Source organism: Amborella trichopoda, chromosome 2, assembly GCF_054954075.1.
Source record: "Amborella trichopoda isolate Santa Cruz 75 chromosome 2, AtrichopodaSantaCruz75HAP2 v2.0, whole genome shotgun sequence".
Classification (NCBI taxonomy): Eukaryota; Viridiplantae; Streptophyta; class Magnoliopsida; order Amborellales; family Amborellaceae; genus Amborella; species Amborella trichopoda.
In genome coordinates, this window is record NC_142337.1 from 12,458,836 (window position 1) to 12,479,878 (window position 21,043).

The 21,043-nt window shown below is 35.6% G+C and overlaps 1 protein-coding gene across 4 annotated transcripts; it reads left to right on the forward strand.

The window, feature by feature from the left end:
* The first annotated feature begins 1,954 nt into the window (after positions 1 to 1,954).
* On the forward strand, positions 1,955 to 12,361 carry LOC18448046 (polyadenylate-binding protein RBP45). 4 transcript variants are annotated; one of them, XM_088858032.1, is made up of 10 exons: positions 2,064 to 2,256; positions 2,371 to 2,415; positions 2,512 to 2,914; positions 4,740 to 5,217; positions 5,717 to 5,801; positions 10,211 to 10,269; positions 10,360 to 10,490; positions 10,660 to 10,756; positions 11,049 to 11,222; positions 12,061 to 12,361. In XM_088858032.1, the coding sequence occupies exons 4-10, from the start codon at positions 5,128 to 5,130 to the stop codon at positions 12,061 to 12,063; spliced, it is 639 nt and encodes a 212-aa protein (XP_088714158.1). In that variant the 5' UTR covers positions 2,064 to 2,256; positions 2,371 to 2,415; positions 2,512 to 2,914; positions 4,740 to 5,127; the 3' UTR covers positions 12,064 to 12,361. The 4 variants fall into 4 exon arrangements, with proteins under 4 accessions (XP_011628460.1, XP_011628461.1, XP_088714158.1 ...); XM_088858033.1 differs by having other exon boundaries at positions 11,073 to 11,222; XM_011630158.3 differs by lacking the exon at positions 5,717 to 5,801 and having other exon boundaries at positions 1,955 to 2,256.
* The last annotated feature ends 8,682 nt before the right edge of the window (positions 12,362 to 21,043 follow it).

Genomic DNA, 21,043 nt, shown 5'->3' on the forward strand with positions numbered 1-21,043 from the left:
TAAAACAAAATAAAGCCTCGCCTCAAATACTTGTCTGAAAAGCAATTTTGGCAATGAAAATCTCCATGATGACTTTGAAATCAATTTCCAACACTAATAATAGATTTTGAAACTAAAGATACAAATCTTGCGAATCTATAAACACTTATTTTTAAGCAAAATAGACTGCCTAGATAATTTAATGCAATATACATTATTTTTAGAGCTTTAAATTCTATTTTTTTTTGCAAATATAATGTTCAAGCTGAGATAATCGATATAAAGATTTTTCAATATTTAAATTACAATTTTCAATAAATTATGAATAATGCTTTATTTATTTTGATAGAGCTGCAACCCTATCAAACCATTTTCAATTAATTCCATGGTTTTGGAAAATGGTCTTAGCCAAACCACCTAAGTGGGTGCTTTAACCCTCAAAAGCATATATATATATTTGGAATTTTTTAGTCTTCCCTCACCAACTCACAAAATTTGCACGCCTAAAACAGAACAAAAAGTTGTGACCCATCCGTTCTTCCAAATGGAGGCTAAAGATTTTTCCCTTGATGGATAATGGATTTATGGTACTTCTCGAGCTCATTTAACATGTACCAATTTTTGCGTGTGTTATTATTATCATCAGAGCTATGCTTTAAACTATTTAAAATTGACTACACAAGTCATGATCTATCATTTTGCTTTATTCAATAAAACTATTTACTTTTGATAGAAGGTGGTCAGAGTTACTATTTGATGACGAGTTTGATAGCTTAGATGTGTCACAAATATTCCAAAAAAATTACTTGAAAGTTTGAGTTTGGTCAATAAAATAATTACAGTCACCTAATTTCACTTCTAACGGTCAAGATTAGTGTAGGTGTCAAAAGTAAATGGTCCTATCCTATACTTACCCGTTAACTTTTGGGAATATAATGATTTAAACAATTTTAAAGGAAAATTATAAAAAACCCCTCAAAGTATAATCTATGCAACTTGCCCCCAGCTAATTTTTTTTCTCACTTTTTTCCCTACAAAGATCTATTTTTGCAAAAACTTCTCAAGATAAAAAGTTGTTATTTTTTTTTAAAGAAAATACCCTTTTTTTTAAAAAAAAAAAAAAAAAAAGAGAAAAAGAAAGAAGAAGGTCAATTGATGGTCCCAAGTAGCATATTGCCGGAGCAACCAATTCAACGGCCGAAGTGATGTGGTTCCAGAAAGTATACTGCCTCTACTGCCAGAGCGCTTGTTTTTATTGCCAGAGCGACCTATTTAACTACCTGAGTGTTGTGTTACCAGAAGGCATACTGCTGGAATACGTCTTTGTACTACCAGAGCGTGTGTCCTCATTGCCAAAGCGACCTATTTAACCGCCGAAGCACTATAGCTCCAAAAAATGTACTACTAGAGCGAGTCTTTGTATTTGCCGAAACGTGTCTTCATTGCGGAAGCATTGTCCTCATTGCCAAAGCGACCTATTTAACCTCCGAAGCACTATAGCTCCAAAAAATGTACTGTGAGAGCGAGTCTTTGTATTGCCGAAACGAATGTTTTCATTGCGGAAGCATTTAAATGGACTGCGAGAGCGCATGGGGAGAGATTCATGCGTAAAAACCACAAGGAGAGCGAGGGGGGTTAGTTGGGTGGTAAGTTGCATGGTATAATGGAGAGGGGCGTATAAAATAATTCGGCCGGGTCGGGTCGATGGGTGGTAGACCCAATTTACCTATTCGCGGCCATATTATCCAATAGGGGCGGCTCAGAGAAACCGCCTAATATCCAACCATCCTGACCGTCCTTTCCCAGGCTAACTCCATCGGCCATTAAAATCTTATCCCACCTCCAAGGGTGTTATCGTCATTTACCCATTTAAAGGGTAATTTGGTCATTTCCAAATTTAGCGGCGGCTCTCTCTCTCCGTCTCGTTATGAACCAGGGGGCCGCCGCTAAAACCCCTATGAGAAGTAGAAAAAATATCACCACTTTGGAGACGTGTCCTCCCTTTCTCTCTCCTCCCTTTCTCTCTCTTCTTTTACTCCTGTCATTCCCTTGGTTTTATATAACCCTAAAACCCTAGCTTCATTACTTTTCCTCTCTCCTCTATCGTAGGGTACCAGTTCCAATCCCCTCTCTCTCTCTCTCTCTTTCTCTCTCTGGCTTCCCTACATAGACAGGACTCGCATTGGTGGATTAGGGTTAGAGTTTCGGCATCGATCCTTTCAAACTTTGCTGGTTTAGGGTTGGGTTTCACCGGCTCGTGCCCCTCGCTCTTTCAAGGTATGGCTTCTATAATATGCCGCACTGCACCTCTGGTTTTCTGTGGCTAGGTTTTACTGGTACACGTCTTTGAGTTAAGCGGTGGGGCTTACGATCTTTTGTTCTCTGCCTTAGGGTTTCGATACAGAGGTGGTTCTATTCTTCTTCTCTGGTTCCAAGGTTCGAAAACGCTATTATTTTCTAGAGTTTGGCTTGATTTTGCATCTATTATTTATTTGTAGGGTTAGGGTTTTGACACCGCGTTATTCTTCTTAGGTCTCGAGGGTTTCGACAGCCATTTTTGTAGGTTTAGGGTTTCATTTCGAAGATGATGCAGCAACCTGGACAAGGAGTTGTTCCCCCTTCGATGGCTCCCCCTCCCATGGATCCACAGCAGCAACAACCACCACCTCAACAACAACCATGGATGATGATGCCTCCGCAACCGCACCCTCAACAACCTTTGCCACAACCTGTGAATCCACAAGCTTCTCACATGTGGAACCAGCAACCGCAACCTCAGCCTCAGGTTCAACCTCAGGCTCAAGCTCAGCCTATGCAGGTGCAGTATTCCATGCAGCCGGCAAGTGCTGATGAGGTTCGAACCCTATGGATTGGAGATTTGCAGTATTGGATGGATGAGGCTTATATTCACAGCTGCTTTGCTCATACTGGAGAGGTGAGTCATTTGTGATATTTTCATGGAGTCATGTGTGATATTTTCATGGAAGTTATAGATTGTGTTTTTGTTGAAATTTGTTTGAGAAGGTGAATCATAGGTGTTTGATAGGTTGTTCTTTAGATGGTTGTTATAGATTTGCGATAGGAATACTTCTTCTTGTTTAGTTATTTACTGTTTAGGACTTATATTGAAGTTATAGCTTTGCATATAGATATTTGTATTTGTTCTTTTATGACTGTTCAAGTACTTTTCTTTTCTCCGATGTCTAAAGTCATTCAGAGTTGTTTGATTGTTTGAGACTTACACGGTAGTGACTGATACACACGCCAAAAGTTCACATAAATGTAAATTATAGTCATTTGATGGTTTTTGACCCAGGGGAAGTTAAAGATAGACATATAACTAGGTTTTCACAGTGTTGACACTCTTATTGCTGGCCTTTTATCTTTTAATTTATGTCAAGATTAACTACACTATCTAAAGAAAATAATGAAATTTACAGGCACTTGCTGGATTTAGTCTTTTAGATTTACAATGGTAAAAAAATCTTTCTGGTTTTACACAGTTGCTGGTAGTTATGGAAGGCCGGTGACTTAGGTGAAAATCTTTGGGCATATAATGTTGGTCAAGTCCTTACTGTTGTCAACATGCCAGATAACAAAGGGTGAGAGGGTTTAATTGTTTTGTTATCTTCGTTTTTCTTGGTAATTTTTTGTTGAGGTTTGAAGTTTTTTTTATGAGTGTACATACATTCAGCAGGAACAAATATGATTTATCATGCCTTATTTAGTACAAACTATAGTCAACATTATATAAAAAGAAAAAGTATACTAGGATGAACATGATTTCTTGGGGCTTTTTATGTTGATGCTTTTGATGTATGAGACATTTTAGTGGTAATTATTTGAATCAATGGCTGGGATGCTGTGTATCTTTGAGGATGATATAAGCGACACTATACTGGAAAAAAAGAGTATAATTGTTCTCAATTTGACAATAGATGAAGCTGTGGAGGATAAACAACCAATTTGCATTGCATTTTTCATCGTTTAATGCAAGATTCCTTGTATGGTAAATCATAGGTTTTTTGTATGAAAACTAAAATTTTAATGGTATTCTGTTTGACAAGTGGTTGTAATGCCATTAGCTTAAAGATAACATATTGATTTTTTTTTGTTCTAGTGGTCTAAGTGATGGAAGTACTTCTGCATGATTTTCATTAGGTCTTGTCAATAGATGGTCCACAGTGAGAATACATAATTAATAATTTTATTATAGTGAGAATAAAACTTTGTAAAGATTTCATAGTTTGAGATGTTGACAGGCATCCACTGGTACAGGGGATACATGTTGTCTTTTATCATATCACTGCAAAATGACATCCACATCTGCAATTATAGTGGATGTCCGTCCAATTTTTTAAAAACTGTGTGCTTGGTTTGGGGAGTTTCAACCTGTTCCTGATCTGTTGAGAATTGAATTCTCTACCATAAAGTTTGTGAGAACAAATATTCATTGAATGTGTTCATTCCTGGTTCTACTGCAGTATCTTGTCGAATCTTGGGATTCTTCTTTTGCACCTTACTGATGAAATGCAGGCTATGTAGTTATCTTGTTGAATCTTGGGCTGCTTCTTTTGCACCTTACTGATGAAATGCAGGCTATGTGGTTTTGTATTTTCTATTTTACCTTCATTTGTAAAGTACTAGAAACAAACTCCTTATTGGTTTAATCTTAATAGATTGTTATTGCTTATATTATATTATTTGGAAAATTCTCACTTATCCTTGCATTTAACACCTTCCACACCCATTCATTGCAGGTTCTTTCTGTGAAAATCATTCGTAATAAGCAGACTGGTCAACCTGAAGGTTATGGCTTCATTGAGTTCGCCAGTCGTGCAACAGCTGAAAGGATTATTCAGACTGTCAATGGCACAACTATGCCTAATACCGAGCAGTCGTTTAGGCTGAATTGGGCAACATTTGGTGGTGGAGATAAACGGTCTGAGGGTACTGACTTCCCTGTTTTTGTTGGAGATTTGGCTTCTGATGTCACTGATTACCTGCTACAAGAGACCTTCCGTAGCCACTATTCATCTGTCAAGGGTGCAAAGGTTGTAACGGATAGACTTACTGGACGTTCTAAAGGCTACGGTTTTGTTAGATTTGGGGATGAAAATGAGCAGTTGCGTGCAATGACCGAAATGAATGGTGTGTTTTGTTCCACGAGGCCAATGCGAATTGGGCCGGCTACTACCAAGAAAACTGTGGGTGTTCAGCAACAATACCCTGCAAAAGGTAAGCATAAATTTGTATAATTTTGGTGACATTGTATTTATGTTATCTGGTAGATTACTGATTGGAATTATATTTTCTAGCTACTTTTTGCTTGGTTAGTGGTGAATTTGTATGATTGTATGCTACAAAGTGCTGGTTGTTCTAGTGTATAGTAGAATTTTAGGGAATTCTTTATATCATCTATATGGGCATTGTTGGAATGTTACTTCTACAGCTATGTTACCTATTGGGTTCCTCTGCTTATGATCTTTTGTCCTTGTTTGACTGTAAACTTAGAGTGATCAGGTCATTGGGTTCTGTTTGATTTTGCTAGTGTCTTAATTTTCTGGAGTTTTTGTTTTCACAGTTATACATTTGAAGAGAAGCCACCATATGTTGCTTCAGTAGATCTACGAAGTCATTTCCTTCCTAGTACTTTCCTTTCCATTGTGAAATTGGGCACATTAATTGGGGTTTGAAAGCTATGAAAACTTATAGAACTCATGTTTTCTCAAAGCAGGATGCCAAGAGGCTCTGTCCACTTAGGGGCCTGGAACAGATTTCAGCAGAAACGAATGTCTCTTTTAGTGCGTGGCATCGTTTAGGTCAGTGTTGTTTATGCAATATTTTTGTCCTTGCATTTGGAATTTCAGTAGCATTTTTTATGCTACATTTTCCGCTTACTTTTTATTTAAAGAGTTGCCAGTCTAGCTACTTCTCCTTTGGGTATCCTTTCTTTTTCTTAAAGCAGTCTATTTTTTTTACTGTGGATCTATTGCATTTTCAATTATGTCTGTTAATTTATTTTTGATGCCCCATACGAATTCTGATTCACATTTGTCTTTTCATTCCATTAGAAGAGGCTTCTGGAGGTCAAATTGCAATTATTTATGATTCAACTCCAGAATGCCATACACAGCACATGGCACAAATGCCTTGTCTACTAGAGTTGCATATAGTTATGCTTTTCCTCTTTCCAAGATAGGCTGTTCTCTGTGTCATATTTAACACTGAAGTCATCACTTTTGGGTGTCCCTATTGAGGAGTAGCTGGGTCTCATGATATGTTGTTTGGTAAGGTGATTTTGTCAAGCATTGAAAGCACCTCACTATGATCAGGGTCTATCATAGATGTTTCCTAGAAGTTTGATCTGGGTTAAGCATAATTAGTATAAAAAATTGGTCTTTGTGGCCTAAACATTGTTAGTGTTGTGTTGAATTGGAATAGGCTTGCGTGTAATGCAAGGATGTTTCTACATGATGGTGAGATGTTTTTGCATTGGTGATGCCAAAAAAGTGTGAAAAAAGGATAATACATTTGGAGATCTGAAGTGGATTTTGGAATGTACTGTTCTCATCAACGGATGAGCACACTTTCACGGTAAAATTTATGCTTATGGATGCATGTGTCAATGCATCAATTGGCATGAATTTCTCCAAAACCTGTTTCAGAAGGTGCTACCTGTTTCCAAAATGGGTGGGGAACCATGTCATAGGTCACTTGTGTCCCCTGTTTCTTTCCTTCCCCACTTCTTTTCATCTTGTCTAGCATTTTTCTAATGCTTTGCCTGAAGTCTCCACATGTTTTCCCAGTTTCTGATTTTGCTTAGCTTAATGTTTGAGCACTTCGTCATCATCATCTGAGCCTCATCCTAGCTATTCTGTAAATGGCCTCCACTACTTTAATCATGTCCCATTTCAATCTCTTTTGCCAAAACTGAGCTGGCAATTGCTTGAGATGATAGCATGAATTGTTGCCATTACTGTGGTGTATTTAGGTGAAACATATTAACAATCTTGTGGTTCATGTAGAACTCGTTAACCTGGGTGGTTAGGTATTTGCATAATTCAAGTTTCTGTGTGCTCCTCAATAAGAGATCCTTGATTGAGTAAGGCTTGTTTTTTCCATTTGGTTACTATTTCAACTGCTAAGAATGTACTTGTGCTCCTTGCATTCTCCTGGCTCTGTAACGGATTCCATTCAAATTGTGTGTGTTCAAATGAGGCTCTCATCAATTCTATGACTTTTGTTTGTCATGTATAAGGCACAAACTTTTAAGAATCTACTTGGCTGGAGAACTTCGCCACTGGCCTTGCCAAGATACTTGGTCTGATTTTACTCACCCGTGTCCAGGCTAAGCGTTTACAAAAATCTTCAAAAGAAAGGTTAAAAAACTTGGACAAAAAGGGAAGAACTGAAAATGATCTTTTACAAATATAAAGCATGGTAATTTCTACTTGCTAAAATTACCTGTTAATCACATGTAATGTATTGTTATTTAAATTTTTGCACTATGCTAGTAGAAGCAATAATGGAAAAATTTCATCTTTTGTAGATGTAAAAATTAACTATTTGTGTTAAAAAGCCCAACATTATAATTGCACAATATTAAGCTATTTGTAAAGGTAAAGAGTTACTCTAAATACAAGAAAAATGGGTGGAAAAACACTTGAATTGTGCACTTTTATTCATAGATTGCTACAAAAATGCAGCAATTAAATAAATTCAAGTTCAATTTACATTTTTAAAAGAACAAAAAAAATCTTATGAATTAAACATGAGAAAAGAAGAAATCTAAAATTTCGCGCGAAGCTCCTGGTTCCAAGATCTTGGCACTAGATGCCAGTCAACACCTCAAATTCTTGTCAAACCTTTCTCAGGCAACCTCAATCAAGCATTCCAAACGAATTTTGGGTTTGGAGTTCAGATCTCTTAGACCTGGCTCTTGAAATATTTGGATGAATGGTACATCTGAAAATTAATATGTCTAAAATTTCAAAACTTCTACTTTGTTTGGGGTGAAGTAAGTCTATGATTGGGCAGGGAACCTGAAAATAGACTTAATGATATTTTATTAAAGGGTGTGGTACAATCAAAGTAAAGCGCGCCTTCAAATAGTGTCGAGAAATGTGGTTTCAACCTTTAAAGAGTTTTTCTCTAATCTAGTTAATATTTTGGCCAACTGGGTGCCAACCTTAAAGAGGCCATCCATAAATCCATTTTCTTCCCCCGGTATCGATAAGAATTGGGGATCCATATCGACAAGGCTGATAGATAAAGACTTTTCCTCTTTGTCAAAGAAGTTCTTTGTTAAAAAAAGAAAAGGAAAAAGGCTTCCCTTCTTCCTCCAGGCAGCACTAGCCCTTGGTTTTGGCAACCATCAAGTCATGCCAAATGCCCGAGTGTTGTCGCCATGCTTGGGCAAGTTTGTAGTACTTGGCCTAGTGCAGTACACTCTTCCTATCTAGTGTGCAAACCGCCACTACTCTTCTCCCTTGATTTTTTTTTTTTTTTTTTTTTTTGGGTATTTTGGGTGGGGGGTGTTGTTGTTTTGATCTTGGCACCTTGCTGAGCCCCAATTATTTGGGTGAGTCCAGGTTGGATTTTTGTTGTAAAACACTAATAGGGAATGTTCATATTTTTTTTAATACCAATATTGGTGCATTTTTTAAATGGGAATCCCTACATTGTTGTGCTGGCTGGGTCATCACCGAGGGCTGTTCAGTTCAGGTATGTATGAGAACATTTCGGACTTAGTACTTTTTTACAATCTATAATTGTACACCATGATTGTGGCTTGAGATTTAGGTACTTGGTACTTTATAATTTATAGTTCTACACCATGATTGTGGCTTGAGATTTGAAGGGTGCTGTTTGGCTGGCTTCTTTTGTTCTGCCAGTGTTGGTTGACACTTGACAACACACCCCCCTCCCGCCAAAAAAAAAAAAAAAACCCCAACCCTGGCCCACATACATTGACAACTTTTCTTCTAGATATTGTTGATTTTGATTGTTCCAACTGGGTGCATAAGAGTTCGGATTGAATGTTGTATGTACTGGTGGATTGTTTTAGTCTGGAGGATAATCATAAGCTTATATGTGCTTCTTGGGTTAATATTTTGTGTAAAATTCCAGCTTTGCTATGATATAATCCAACTGTAGATTAGAGATGGAAAACAAAGGTTGTGTTCTTGCCAATAAGTTATTGTCATTCCTTATCAAGGATTTCTGTTGAAGTAAGTATTGGACGAACATTGTTGACCTGCCAGTCTATATTGTCATTTGTTCTGAAGCATTGCCTATTTTGAGTTGTGCACTTCTCCTCAAGTTTTGTTGAGGACAATTGTAACCTGAGATGGTGTTCGTTTGTTGAACACTTGGGTCTGTTACAGCTTACAGGCCTTGTTTGTTTGTTTTCTGAAGTGGTTTAAGGTAACGAGTACTATTTTTGAGTTCATATGATCAAATTTCATTGGGTTTTTGGCTAATTGAATTGAGCTTTTATCTTGTTTTTGTAGGAAAGTTTTTGTTAGAGATCACAAACTTATTGTTGATTTTTTAAGGAGCAATATATCGGAACACAATATCTTTAAATGAGCTGGTTTGTCATGGTTTTCCAGTTGATCTATAGCTTGGCATAATGTAGTGAAGATGTTGTTCTCGGAGCTTCTCTCGTCTTGCAACTAATGTTTGCAACAGACTGCTACTTTTAGACTAAAATTTAGTCAAAAATTTTACATAAGCTTGTGCGAGAAACCTCTAGGCTTTAATGGAAGGTGGAATGTTTACTTGACTACCTGTAAATTTTTATTTTTGTTACTTTAATTGGGAACAACTTAGGATTGATATGTCGTCACTTGAATGCTTACCTTTCGCAATTATGTGCTGGTTTTCCATTCCATTTTACAGGTAGATCTTACTGTTTGAGTTCAAGAGATGCTATTCATATCCTGTAGTTGGATCAGTCCATGATTGCTCTTTCTGATTTTGTTTTGCATTTACTTGGGTGACTTCGGTTTTGGAGGCATTAGATGATTTTGAATAGATGATATGAGACCTGCAATGTGTTATCTTTTTTAAATTAACTTTGTTATCTTGGTGATGTTAGGTTAGAAAGTCGATTTTTTTCCATTAAAATTTTTTACATTTTGATTTTTGGGTAATTAAAACTTATGCAGCTCATTTTTATAAAAAAGTTATTTATTTCCTTCCTTGCTCAACTTGTCATTTACAGCTCCTTATCAAAGCAATCCTCAAGCAAGCCAGTCCGAGAGTGATCCCAACAACACAACTGTGCGTTCTTTTTTTTCCATTTTATATATAACTGAGAGCTGCAAAGCATGTGCCCCAATTCGTTATGACTGTTTTCTTCTGTTTGAGCAGATTTTTGTTGGGGGTTTGGACCCAAATGTCAACGATGACATTCTCAAACAAGTTTTTGGTCAGTATGGAGAATTAATTCATGTAAAGATCCCTGTGGGCAAGCGCTGCGGGTTTGTGCAATTTGCGAACAGGTTTGATTTTTTTTTTCGACTTTTTATTTCTGTTTTTTGAATTAGGCAATGTGTATTTGGGGTTTATTTGTTGCAACATCTTTTGTATTGCAAGCTTAGACTTAAATGCTATATTTCTCTCTCTATTTACATAAATGTTTTTTTTTATATTGATCTTTATGTGCTCCAGAGCATGTGCGGAAGAGGCTTTGCTGATGCTCAATGGAACTCAATTGGGGCAGCAATCAATTAGGCTCTCATGGGGACGCAGCCCTTCAAACAAGCAGGTAGTTACGTCTTGTAGCATTCAGGGGCTCTCCTTAATACATAGGATACTGCATACATCCTCCTGTAGTATTTTGGTGATGGTACACCTGGAGGATTATTCCTTTCTTTCCTCATGACAGATGTTGGATATTAACATACACTCACTCGGGTATGGTTAATCTCCACCACTGATCATTGTGAATGGATGGTGGATGTTCGATCAAGTGCTGTATACCAGTGTTTGATGTACAAAATGATTTACCTGGTTTACCAAATAAAAACTAGTTGCAAAACAACTGACATTTTTTGCAGGATTCATCTGGTTCATGGCCTCAGCCTCAAGCAGATCCCAACCAGTGGAATGGTGGTGCCTATTATGGCTATAATCAGGGTTATGAGACTTACGGTTATGCTCCTCCCCCTCAAGATCCTGCTATGTATGCTTATGGAGGATATCCAGGATATGGAAACTACCAGCAGCAGCAGGTATGTTTTTTTTGTCCTGTTTTTTTGTGAATTATTTTTAAGCTTTTGTTGTAGATATAGAACTGAATGGTATTCATTGGTCTTATGGGCATCTAATGACACTTTTGTGTGGAAATTTTGGGAGAAACACCCACAAAGGAGCATTTATTTAATTTAAAATTTTGTAAATCACTTAACATAATTAAAAAATAAATAAATTGTGAATCACTTTAGAATCACCAGATGACTAATTTCCAAAAACAAAATAAAAAGAAGATTTTGAGTTCCTAAACACCTTGATTTGCCAGTGTTCAATCTTGAGATGTATTTCTTTCGAGTAGTTTTTGAATGCATCTTCCTTTTTAGCTTGGTTGCTAGATGCGCCGATTGCATCCCTGACATTTGGGGTTTCAGAAAATGCACTTAGGTTGGTTTGGACCAGAGGGAGTAAGTGCATATTTTGGACCTGTTGCACCCATATCCAATTTGTGATCACGGATCAATGGACAGTGGAGATATAACTTTACTGGTTAGATGTGAAATGCACATATTTGGACTGTCCATTTCTTTTTCTTGATATGCATTTTGATCGTCCATCATTGAGAATAAGCAATATGTTGTTTTTATTTGAATCAATCATATTCGTATCTGGTGTGATGTCACATATTAAAGAATTCATCCACTCTGCTGGTACTCGAGACGTTTGGTTTATAAGCACCGGGTTTAATAAGAAACTTGTTTGTGAGCTTGTTTTGTTTTTGTGTTCTGTGTGAGAGAGAGGGAGATTTTCAACTAATTACTGGTGTTATGTGCACAGAGTTAGAGAGATTTTCCGCTTAATTACTGGTTTTATTTGCAGTGAGCTCAACCAAGGTGGTTTAGAGAGTTCTGAGCGGCACAGGGGAAAGGTTACATTGGTGTGGACGTTTCGGGGCCCCTTCTACATGAAATCATGAGGTTGTGTGAATCAGAAGAGGGGTGTTTTTTCTTGTAAGTTGCGTCTTTATGTTATAGACGAAGGGCTTGTTTGCCACATAATCTAGTACTCACTCGAACCTTGAATGATAACATAAATCGTTTGTGCGTTTGTTTTTTCCTGATGTTATATCCAACTCTTTAACATCAAAATATCATTTGCTAGTTGTTTGTTTCCCGATCAATCTGGTCTCAGTTTTGGTAGTACTGTTGCAGCCTTGTTATATCTAATTATGGACTCTCATGATTATAAATGGAGAACCCCTTGGTTTTAGGTTTTATTTCTCAATAGATGGAAGGTTTCAAAATATATCTTGGGCAATAGCGATGTTAGGTATTATTATATCTTCTGACCGCTCCGAACAACTCGAACTTTTTTAACCCAAACGCTTATCTCTCTTCATACCTTTTCTAAATCTCTTCTCTCATGTGATATTCCCCAAACTTATCTCCCATGGTTCTCGCCAAACCTACCTCTGTATTTTTCAAACTCTCGTGTGTCTACTCAAATCCCTCTTTATTTTTCGAACTCTCTTCACCCGTGTTTCTCTCTGAACCCATTTTCCCAAACGAAAGAGGCTATCTTTCTCTCTACAGTCTACAGTATCAATCGCAATAATCCAAATAAAACACTCTCTCTCTTTCTCTCTCTCTCGGATTTTTAATAGCTTTGCATCCTCACCAAAAATATGAATGTTTCCTATTGTAGAACACCAGAAGTCAAAACTTTGTTAGTCAGCCCTAAATCATAGCAATTCAATAGTGTCGACTCTCTGCAATAGTTCCATAACAATAAACCAAAAGATCGTCTCTCAAGAACGGTAGCTATGGCTTCCAATGTTGGAGATGTGGCTTCAACCCATGCAACATCAAAACTAATAGTGGAGATGTGGTTTCAACCCAGTCAACATAAGCAGCCTCATCTTTCTCCATCGCAATTGCAGTTCTCGGTGTAGTCAGCTCAAATTACAAAATTTTAGCGACCGCTAGATGGAGTCAGCTCAAATTACAAATTTTAGTGACAGGTGGAGGAGATTTTGGTGACGGCTAGATATAGTCAGCTCAAATAACAACTTTCAGTGACAGGTGGAGGAGATTTTTAGTGTCGGCTAGATGTAGTCAGCTCAAATAACAACTTTTACTGACAGGTGGAGCTGGGTTCTTTGGCTCCCACTGAGTCCATAAACTAATGGAAAATGACAAAAATGAAATTAATGGAAAATAACAACTTCTCGTGACAGGTGGAGCTGGGTTCTTTGGCTCCCACTAGTCCATAAATTAATGGAAAATGACAAGAATGAAATTAATAAAAAATAACAAAAATGAGGTTGGAGAACTTTAGGAAATAGATTGAGCATCCATCACTAAGGATTTTAAAGAAGAACTTTAGGAAATGGATTGAGCATTCAAATATTGAACTCGATATTGAACCTTCGTTGATTAAAAACCGGATTGATCAATCCTATGATGCAATTGAATATTAAGGTTGATAAAATTTATCTGAACCTTGTTGATAGAGGTTGATAAAATTTATCACCTCGCTCTACAAATAAACGCGGTAAAGATAATAAAGGCACTTCATCATGAAGTGATTGAACGTTTGTTGATTAAGGTTGATAGAATTTATGTGAACCTTGTTGATTGAGGTCGATAAAATTTATCACCTCAATCTACAAATAAAAAATTGAATATTCTGGGTCTTGCTAAGTGAGTTGGAGCAAGAATCTTGCTAACATCAACCTCTGATTGGAAGTCTATGGAGTTCGTTACCATGAAGAGTATTGGGGCAACGTCAACCCAATTCCCAACAAATGCAACCTTTTAAACAATTGAATTTTTTGGGTCTTGCTAAGCGAGCTGGAACAAGAACCTTGCTAACATCAACCTCTGAAGTCTATGAGGATCCAAATACAACCTCTTAAAGACAACTTAATATTTTGGGTTTTGCTAAGCGAGTTGGAGTACGAATCTTGCTAACATCAACCTAAGAGTATAGGGCAACGTCAACCTTGTAAAGACAATTGAATCTTATGGGTCTTGCTAAGCGAATTGGAGCAAGAATCTCGCTAACATTAACCTCTGACGTCTATGAGGATCCAAAGACAACCTTTTAAAGACAATTTAATATTTTGCATCTTGCTAAACGAGTTGGAGCAAGACTCTTGCTAACATCAACCTCTGAAGTCTATGGGGATTCTCATAATGAAGAGTATTAGGGCAATGTCAACAATTTTATAGTGCAGGCACTCAAGGGAGAGCCATTGATAGTCCAGTCTCCTGGATCACAGACTTGCAGCTTCTGCTATGTTTTTGATATGGTTGATTGTCTTAATTGATCGTATTCAACTAATGATGTTTCTGACATGGTTGATGGTCTTATTCTTATTCGATGTTATTCGACTAATTGAAGGGGAAAAGAGTGGAGTTTGGGGATAATCATGAAGAGAGATCATTGGGACTATAGAGTAATTTATCATTGTACTCAATAATTTTAGACACTTCTATACTTTTGTTTTGTACACGAACCATTTTTTTAATAAAAGTATTTTTGTAATTAAGAGAGTGTGACATCATCAACATATGACCACATGGAGCATTAAATGCCACTAATATAATCCATGTGAGTGATGTCATACCCCATGTTTATGACGTCATACTCTCCTAATGACAAAAAATAATCTTAGTAAAAAAAATATTCAATGTACAAAACAAATGTATAAAAATGTCCAAAATTGTTGAGTACAATGATAAATTATTCCATATATTATGAGCACCCTAACATAACCTTTAGTTGAATCATATTTTCTAAAAAAACCGAAACGTGGGGTCTCTATTCAAGGGTGGATATTTATTTTTTTCATGCATATGCATAGTATGTTTTATTTTGTTTTTTATGCACAAATGAAAATAGAAACAAGTGCTCTCTCTCTATCATAGATTTGCATTTAGAGAGTGCCTCAAATATAAATGTTTAATGATTGTACCGCAACTCATTCTTATTACTTATTTATTTTTAAATTATATTTAGAGAAAAATAATAATAATTTTTTTTTGACAAAAAAAAAAGATATTTTCTTTTGAGCTATCAAAACTTTTTGGCACTTGAGTTACATTGTGATGTATTACGATTCTCACAACTTTGTGAAGATCAAAGTAAGCAAGTGCGCTCTTTGTGAGGGTGTTGGGTAATTTTTCACTTAAAAAGGAAAGTGGATTATGAGACTAAAAATATAGCAGCGCATGGTCTTACGGGTCTATGTTGTACATCTCCACCCTTAGATATGAAACCCATCTAGGAGGTACTATAGTTTAAATTTAATTTTACTTGTTGATTAACAATATTGTCTGCTTTATGAAAATATTCTGATTGTATTTTACGTTTTCAGAAATTTAACTTTCTATATAATAAACGAAGATTGTAAAATATGGAGTCTATTTCTATGAAAAATATGAAATTAATAAGATATTTTATGAAACAAAACATAATTTCCATCAGCTGACATCCTTAAAATTGGCAACCCTAAAGAGTACCTCCGTCATAATTATTGTGATTTTTTTAATTGACTCATGATTTATTGTTATTGTTATTTTTATGTTGTTCTTTAATGTAACATAATACAATATTTAATAATATAATAATTTATATATAATCTAGCAAAATTAATTTTTATGAATAATAACTAAAAATTAGAATTAAAAATTTTACTTCATATCTTTGTAGTTAAACGAATAGAAATGTGCCTTTCGCTAAGGGTACTTCTCAGGCGTGTGCTTATCTGATTGATCAATGCAGTAGCTGGACTTAAAAAAAAATGGTTTAATTTTTTCATCTGAATTTTTTAGGGTTGTTTAATGATATAGAGTATGTGTATAATATATCTCGCAGGATCATCTTTTTTCCTTGCATGAAATCTTAAAGCCCTGAATTTTTTTCTAGCTGAAATTTTCGTGATATTTTTTATTCAAAAAAAAAAAATCGTGATATTTCAGTGCGATGAGGGCATAAACACGGGTGTATGGATGTGCATCCTGGCACTTTCATGTGAAGACGTTACATAATATAATATAATATAGCGTATTTTATTATATTATTATTTTATGCAATGATACACCAAGGCAGCAACATTTATTAATGGGTGAAGTTTCGATAAGGCCTAGGCTTTACGAAAACTAAATAAAGCCCGAGTTCAAAACCTCTTTTGGAAAGCACTTTTCGCAACATAAGTGTTCATGGTGGTTTCAAAATCCGTTTCCAACATTGATACTAAAATTTGAAATTAAAAAAATGTGCAAATCTTACAGATCTATAAACACTTATTTTTTTTACTAAATAGATGATTTAGATAATTTGTTACAATATACACTATTTTTAGAGCTTTTTTTAACAACCATAATGTCCAAGCCGAGATGATCAATGTAAAGGATTTCCAATGCTTGAATTACAATTTCGATGAGTTATGAGTTGAGGCTTTACTTACATTGATAGGGCTGCAACTATATCAAACTATTTTCCTTTATTAATAGCAGATTCCTTTCAAGTTTGAGCTTGGTCAATGGAATAAATGCATCCACCCAATTTCACATCTCAATACTCATGATTAATTGTGACCGCAAAGGTAAATTGTCTCATTCTATACTTTATATATATATATATATATATATATAAATATATATAGACTCGGATCTAACTCGGGTTTTTGATATACCTAGCAAGGTTGGGGTCGACCCGAACCTGATCCAAACCATTTCCACCCCTAAAACAATGGCCCTATTTCTTTTTCTTTATTTTTTCTAATTTTTTCTTTTCGTCTAATAGGCCGTATAACTTTAGCTTACCCTAGACTAGGCAGGGTTGAGCCAGGGCCCTGCGGCCTATCTCAGAGGCCCTAACCCTAGCCCGGCCTGTTGCAGCCCAGGAGAGGAGAAAATACGAGGAATGAGAAAACAAAAAGGAAGTAGACAAGTAATACATGGAACCTAGGCAACTTCACGACCAAATAAGGAATTAGTTTCAGATGTTATTAATAGCGTAGATAAGAACAAGTGTTTATAGCAGGAGTCTGAGCTTTAAATTTGAAGTGCTTCCTACTTGACAAACTACTAATTGTAACTAGGGCACTGAAAGTTCCAATCGTCAAACACGCACTGGATAAGTCTAAAGCTTTTTTAAGGGCTTGGATACGACATCAAATATTTCAATTGCAATTAATGTGGTTTATTAGTTGGGAAAAGGTTTTGACGATGATAAATTAACGTGGTTTATTAGGTGACATCCAAAACGTATTTATCTTTAGATGTTCCACTTAAATGATGCGACCGGTTAAGCATAAAATTATAAAATGAAAACAACCTAATTTTCACCTAAAGTGCAAGATAAGCTCTTTGATGATAGGATGCGGTTAGCATGCAGACAGCCCACATATTATAAAAATGCGAGCTTGGTAATAAATATATTTTTTAAATAATTTGATCTTAATTTTTAGAGAATATATAATATTTAACACGGAGATCATAAATATGAATGATTTTTTTTTAAAACTAAAAATAATAATTATATTAAAAAAACATTTGGACCGTTAGTTACAATTCTTTTTAGAGAGACCATCTATTTGGATCCATTTTTAATATAGATGCGTTATACCTCTAAACCGCATGTTGTAGAGAAATGCAATGCACTCCAGCCATGATGAAACAATTGTTCTTGATGAAATACAAAAGGAAAATTGACATAAACACCTGAGGCAGCCGAATTGATTGATCTCTCTCTTGATAAACACTGCATTAACCAAACGAAACCATGGGTTTCTCATTACAAAACCCCAAATTATGTTCTCCTCAAATACATTACGATATTGAGTAAGCCACAGAATGGGGCTCAAATTATATAGCATCTAGGCCTAGCCCATCTTTCCTGGAGCCGGTGCCGAGGGTGTGTTCACGATGAATGCACAGTAAGAGTTGAGTTGGTGGACCAAGCCAGGGGATAGCCTTCCAGGAACCGAGAACGAGGCCCAACATTGTTCTCCCACCGAAAGAACAGCCTCGCAGCAATCGACTCCTGGGTAGTTTTTGCCGGTCTGAAAGAAACTGTAAACTTCTTGTGCACATCCTGCTACGAGTGCAACAGACATGAGGCACTGTGGCCACCAGGCCGGCTGCTTCACGTCGTTGGCTTGCACCAACACTGGCATAGAGGTGGCTAGTAGGGATGTCACGGTGAGGAAAACTGTAAAGACCTGGTTAAACCCCATTGTGCTGTCTCTGTCTCCTGTGTTTTTAGAGGGCCTTATGTTTTATGAGATGAGGGAGGGAGAAATTTATAGGCATTAGATGATGAGGACATAGTATAAGTTTAGTAATAGGTGGTTGGAGGGATAAAACATTGTTGCTGGTCCTTGCTTTGTGTGGATGGTTTAAAATGACCTACATGCTTATTTCAGTTGGAATGGGAGAGGAGTGCCCCTTTAAATGGACCAAATTGTCCTTGTAAAAGAGCTTCGCCAATCCCCACTGTTAGTGGGCTTTTGGGACTCGAAAATATTTTTTTTTTTACTCAATTTTGAAGAAATTGATGGTCGAGATTCATCGTTAGAGAGGACTCATTTTGACCATATATAGGATGCAAATTAACTTTTTTATTGATTATTGACATGAAGAGTGTGTTTACAATTTTTTATCATATAAATACCACAATTATGGTTTTTTAGAAGTGTGGTCGCATTATACTATGATACAATTGTTGCATGATATCACTACCCTATATATATAGAGGAATGATACGATGCAACTGTTGTATCTTAATATAATGAGACGGTGTGTTGGCCAATTTTTGGCCATTGGTTTCTGTTGAATCCAACGGGTGACATTAGGGGAATGATTTCATGCAACGGTTGTATAGTAGTATAATGCAACCATCTATATTAGAGACATTTGTTTGACACGAATTTTTCAAAAAAAGAAAATTTTAAAAAAATGCTCTAAAAAGTTTTCATTCTAGGCCAATTAATATAAGCCGTCCATTTTATTGAGTGTTATCATCATTTGAATAATAATGCTAAAAAAGAAAAAAGTGATTTCGAATTTGTTAAGGCTTAGATCTTGAAATTCACCAAATGGATGGTCGAGATTCATTGTTGGATGGGTACTGATTTTGACCATATCTAGGGTGCAAATTGAATTTTGTTTTTCTACAGGATGGATTATGAGGATAAAGAGAATGTGTGTGCAAAATTTGGGGTCATACAAATATAAAAAATATGGTTTTCTATAGGTGTGGTTTCATTATACCATACAACCGTTGCACTCTTAAATATGGGCAATGATTTAATGCAACAGTTGTATAGTAATATGATGGAACAATCTTAAAAAAACCATCATAGGGCCATTTGTTTGATCCAAATTTTGAAATATACACTCTTTTCATTCTAATGAACAATCACAAAAAAAAATTTGAAAACACAACTTAGCAAGTATTTTTTTAGCCCAATTAACATAGGCCGTTCATTTTGATGAGATGCTTAGATCTAGGCCTTAGAAATATTTTTTTCATTTATAATTTTTTGGGATGGCTTTATTATCATCAGATGAACAATGTTAAAAAAGAAAAAAAAAATGATTTTGAGTTTATAAAGGCTAAGATCTTGAAATTCACAAAATGAATGGCTTAGATTCATTTTTGGAGGCGACTCATTTTGACCATATCTAGGGTTCAAATTGAACTTTGTTTTTTAAAGGATTGATTATTGAGATGAAGAGAGTGTGTGTGCAAAATTTAGGATCATACAAATACCACAAACATGGTTTTCTAGAAGTGTCGTTGCGTTATAATATGATACAACCATTTCCTTGGATCATTGCTCTCTAAAATATGGATTTTGGACCTAAAGTTTCAATTATGGTTATTTTTTAAAATATATTTTTAGGTGTAGTTTGTATAAAGTTGCAACCTTAAACAATTAGGCGTACCTCCAAATTTTACTATAAATATATTTTTGGTGTAAAAAATTCTTAAGATGGCTTGAGAATATATTTTTTAGCTCTAATTATAAATTCTAAAAGTTCAGAAATAGTTCAAATCAAGTAGAACTATAAATACTTGAAAATCTAAAAAATTTACAACCTAAATAGTATGCTACAAGATGTATTATTTTTAGGACTAGAAATCTTCTTTCTTTTTATATTCATACATCTTGATGTCGAGATTATCAATTAGAGGGTTTTACAACATCAAAACAACCTTTTATAATGGATTTTTGAGGTGCACCTTGATTTTATATTTTAAAGTTGCAAACATTACTATGTGAGAATCAAGTGGTCGCTTTCAACCATATTTGTGGGGAGGCTAATGAGAGAGTTGATTTTCTTCCAAAAAGAAGGGGTTCAGGTTGATTGAATTTTCATTTCTCCTTTATTTTTATAACCTTGATGTTCTTCGTTGAATAATAAAGTTAAGTGAACTTGTCAAAAAACGAAAGTCGTAACCTTATGTACGTTTTTATATATATTTGAAGCCTTCATTTTGAAGTATAATGAGAGGTTTTTTTTTTTAAAGGACACGGTTTTGGTGAGTGGTCAACTCACCCATTACTCCCTTGTCTATTCTAGCGTCCATCTCTAATATCGAATGTTACATCTACTTAAAGTGACACTCAAGAAAGGAATTCAAAAACTAACATTTATATTTTTTTTAAAAAAATCCAAATTTAGATATTGTTATAGTTGAAATTATTGAACTCTAAAGTTTTGGGTCGAAAATAGTATTTGATATATATTTTGTAGGGAGACCAACAAGTGTGAGTCGGCTGACTCGCCAAACACATTTCCTTTATGGTTTTTTTGTCCATATTTAACATGGACTTCTTGTGCAT

What these genes read in the sequence shown, in the direction of transcription:
- LOC18448046 (XM_011630158.3), top strand. Translation starts at nt 2,564, where the DNA reads ATGATGCAGCAACCTGGACAAGGAGTTGTTCCCCCTTCGATGGCTCCC. An exon ending in TTTGTGCAATTTGCGAACAG is followed by an intron (nt 10,491 to 10,659) that starts GTTTGATTTTTT and finishes TATGTGCTCCAG; the next exon opens with AGCATGTGCGGAAGAGGCTT. An exon ending in GCAGCCCTTCAAACAAGCAG is followed by an intron (nt 10,757 to 11,048) that starts GTAGTTACGTCT and finishes CATTTTTTGCAG; the next exon opens with GATTCATCTGGTTCATGGCC.